Source organism: Malania oleifera, chromosome 2 (genome assembly GCF_029873635.1).
Source record: "Malania oleifera isolate guangnan ecotype guangnan chromosome 2, ASM2987363v1, whole genome shotgun sequence".
Lineage (NCBI taxonomy): Eukaryota > Viridiplantae > Streptophyta > Magnoliopsida > Santalales > Ximeniaceae > Malania > Malania oleifera.
In genome coordinates, this window is record NC_080418.1 from 40,782,458 (window position 1) to 40,784,118 (window position 1,661).

Genomic DNA, 1,661 nt, shown 5'->3' on the forward strand with positions numbered 1-1,661 from the left:
CAGCTTGGTATCAGAGCTAACCAGGTCTTATAGACTTGGTTAGGCTTGATTAGGTGAACATACCAAAGTATAGGAATATAGGGAATGGGTAGAGTAGGTCGAGGATTTTCTTGTAGCTAGATAAGGATTCATTGACTGTGTTTTGTGTTTTTCCTGGAATGACGATTTCAGTAAAACCAGGGCAAACCAATGATGTTTTCATGTCTGTGCAGTGAGGCAGACCTAGACCCAAGAGTTTAAAAGTTAACATAATTATTCTACAATGATTATGTTATCTATGATACGATATAGGAATACACATCTATTCCTATCCTATTTTTAGAATGGAGCCCAAGGATAGCAACTTGTATAGTAACTCGGAGGGGACTTCGAGTGATGGGTCACCTCTCGTGCCTCGGGGTTTGACCAGGCAGGTTATGCGAGAGATTGGGTGAAGCGTTGGGGGACAGGAGCGTCCACATACAACTACGGGTTGCACCATTGAAAAGTTCACCAGCATGCATCCTCCAAAGTTTACTAGAGGATATGACCAAATCATGGTTGAGAACTGGGTGCAGAAGATGGAAAAGTTATTGAAGGTTCTGCACTACAGTGACAAACAAAAAGTTCTCTATGCTACGTTTCAGCTGGCAGGAGAAGCTGAGAGATGGTGTACGGCTATGAGTCTGCTGGAGGAGCAGAGGGCCGACCCATCAGGGATGACGCGGAGCCGTTTTAAGGAGATATTCTTCGAGAGATACTTCCAGGCCTCCACCTATGATGCAAAGGCAGACGAGTTCTCGATTCTGACCCAAGGGACCCTGACGGTGCATAGATATGCAACCAGATATATTGAGCTATCTCGCTTTGTGCCGTGTTTGATATCGAATGAGTGTGAAAAGGCTCAGAGGTTCGAGAAGGGTTTGAGGAAGGATATTCGCAAGCTGGTGGGAATGCTACAAATTCAGGAGTTCCCTATTTCTGGTGGATAAAGTCGTCGTTTTTGAGCTAGTCTCCACGAAGATGAGGTGGTGCAAGAATAGAAGAAAAGGCCAGTGTCTTCTAGTTCTCATACTAGTTCTCGCCAGGGGCAGTGGAAGAAGAGGAACTACGGCTCAAGTAATCTCTAGGGTGTGGAAATGTGGGGTCCACAGGGGGGACCCATCTCACTCGCGTTGTACCAGGTACCACAGGTGGCATGATGGTGAGTGTCGGTTCACGGGTAACTGTTATCATTGTGGAAAATTGAGCCACAAGTCCCGAGACTGTTGTATGCAAATGGATGATATGCCTACACCGAGTCAGAACCAGGGAAATAACCAGGTGCCACAGGGAAACATGGCTCAGGTGAGTGTGTACTCACTTACCGCATCTGATGCAGAGCATATGGTTAACATGGTGACAGGTACCATGTTACTACTTTCAAATAAAGTTGTTATCTTATTTGATTCAGGAGCAACCCACTCCTTTATATCTGCAAACTTTGTGAAACTATGTGGGGTTGAACCCAAGTGATGGATAAGGGATTGTCTATGGCTACACTATCTGGGAGTGTAGTGATATGTAGGAAGATGTTAGGGAACTGCCCAGTGGTAATTCAGGGAAGATCGCTACCAGTGAATCTGGTAGTATACAATATGTTCGAGTTTGATGTCATACTAGGGATGGATTGGTTATCCTCC

General features: G+C 45.3%; 1 protein-coding gene across 1 annotated transcript; it reads left to right on the top strand.

Moving 5' to 3' along the window:
* Nucleotides 1-497: 497 nt before the first annotated feature.
* On the top strand, nt 498-971 carry LOC131148147 (uncharacterized). The gene has a single exon (XM_058097884.1). The coding sequence runs from the start codon at nt 498-500 to the stop codon at nt 969-971; it is 474 nt and encodes a 157-aa protein (XP_057953867.1).
* Nucleotides 972-1,661: the final 690 nt, after the last annotated feature.

Coding starts and splice junctions, on each gene's coding strand:
- LOC131148147 (XM_058097884.1), top strand. CDS start 498: ATGCATCCTCCAAAGTTTACTAGAGGATATGACCAAATCATGGTTGAG.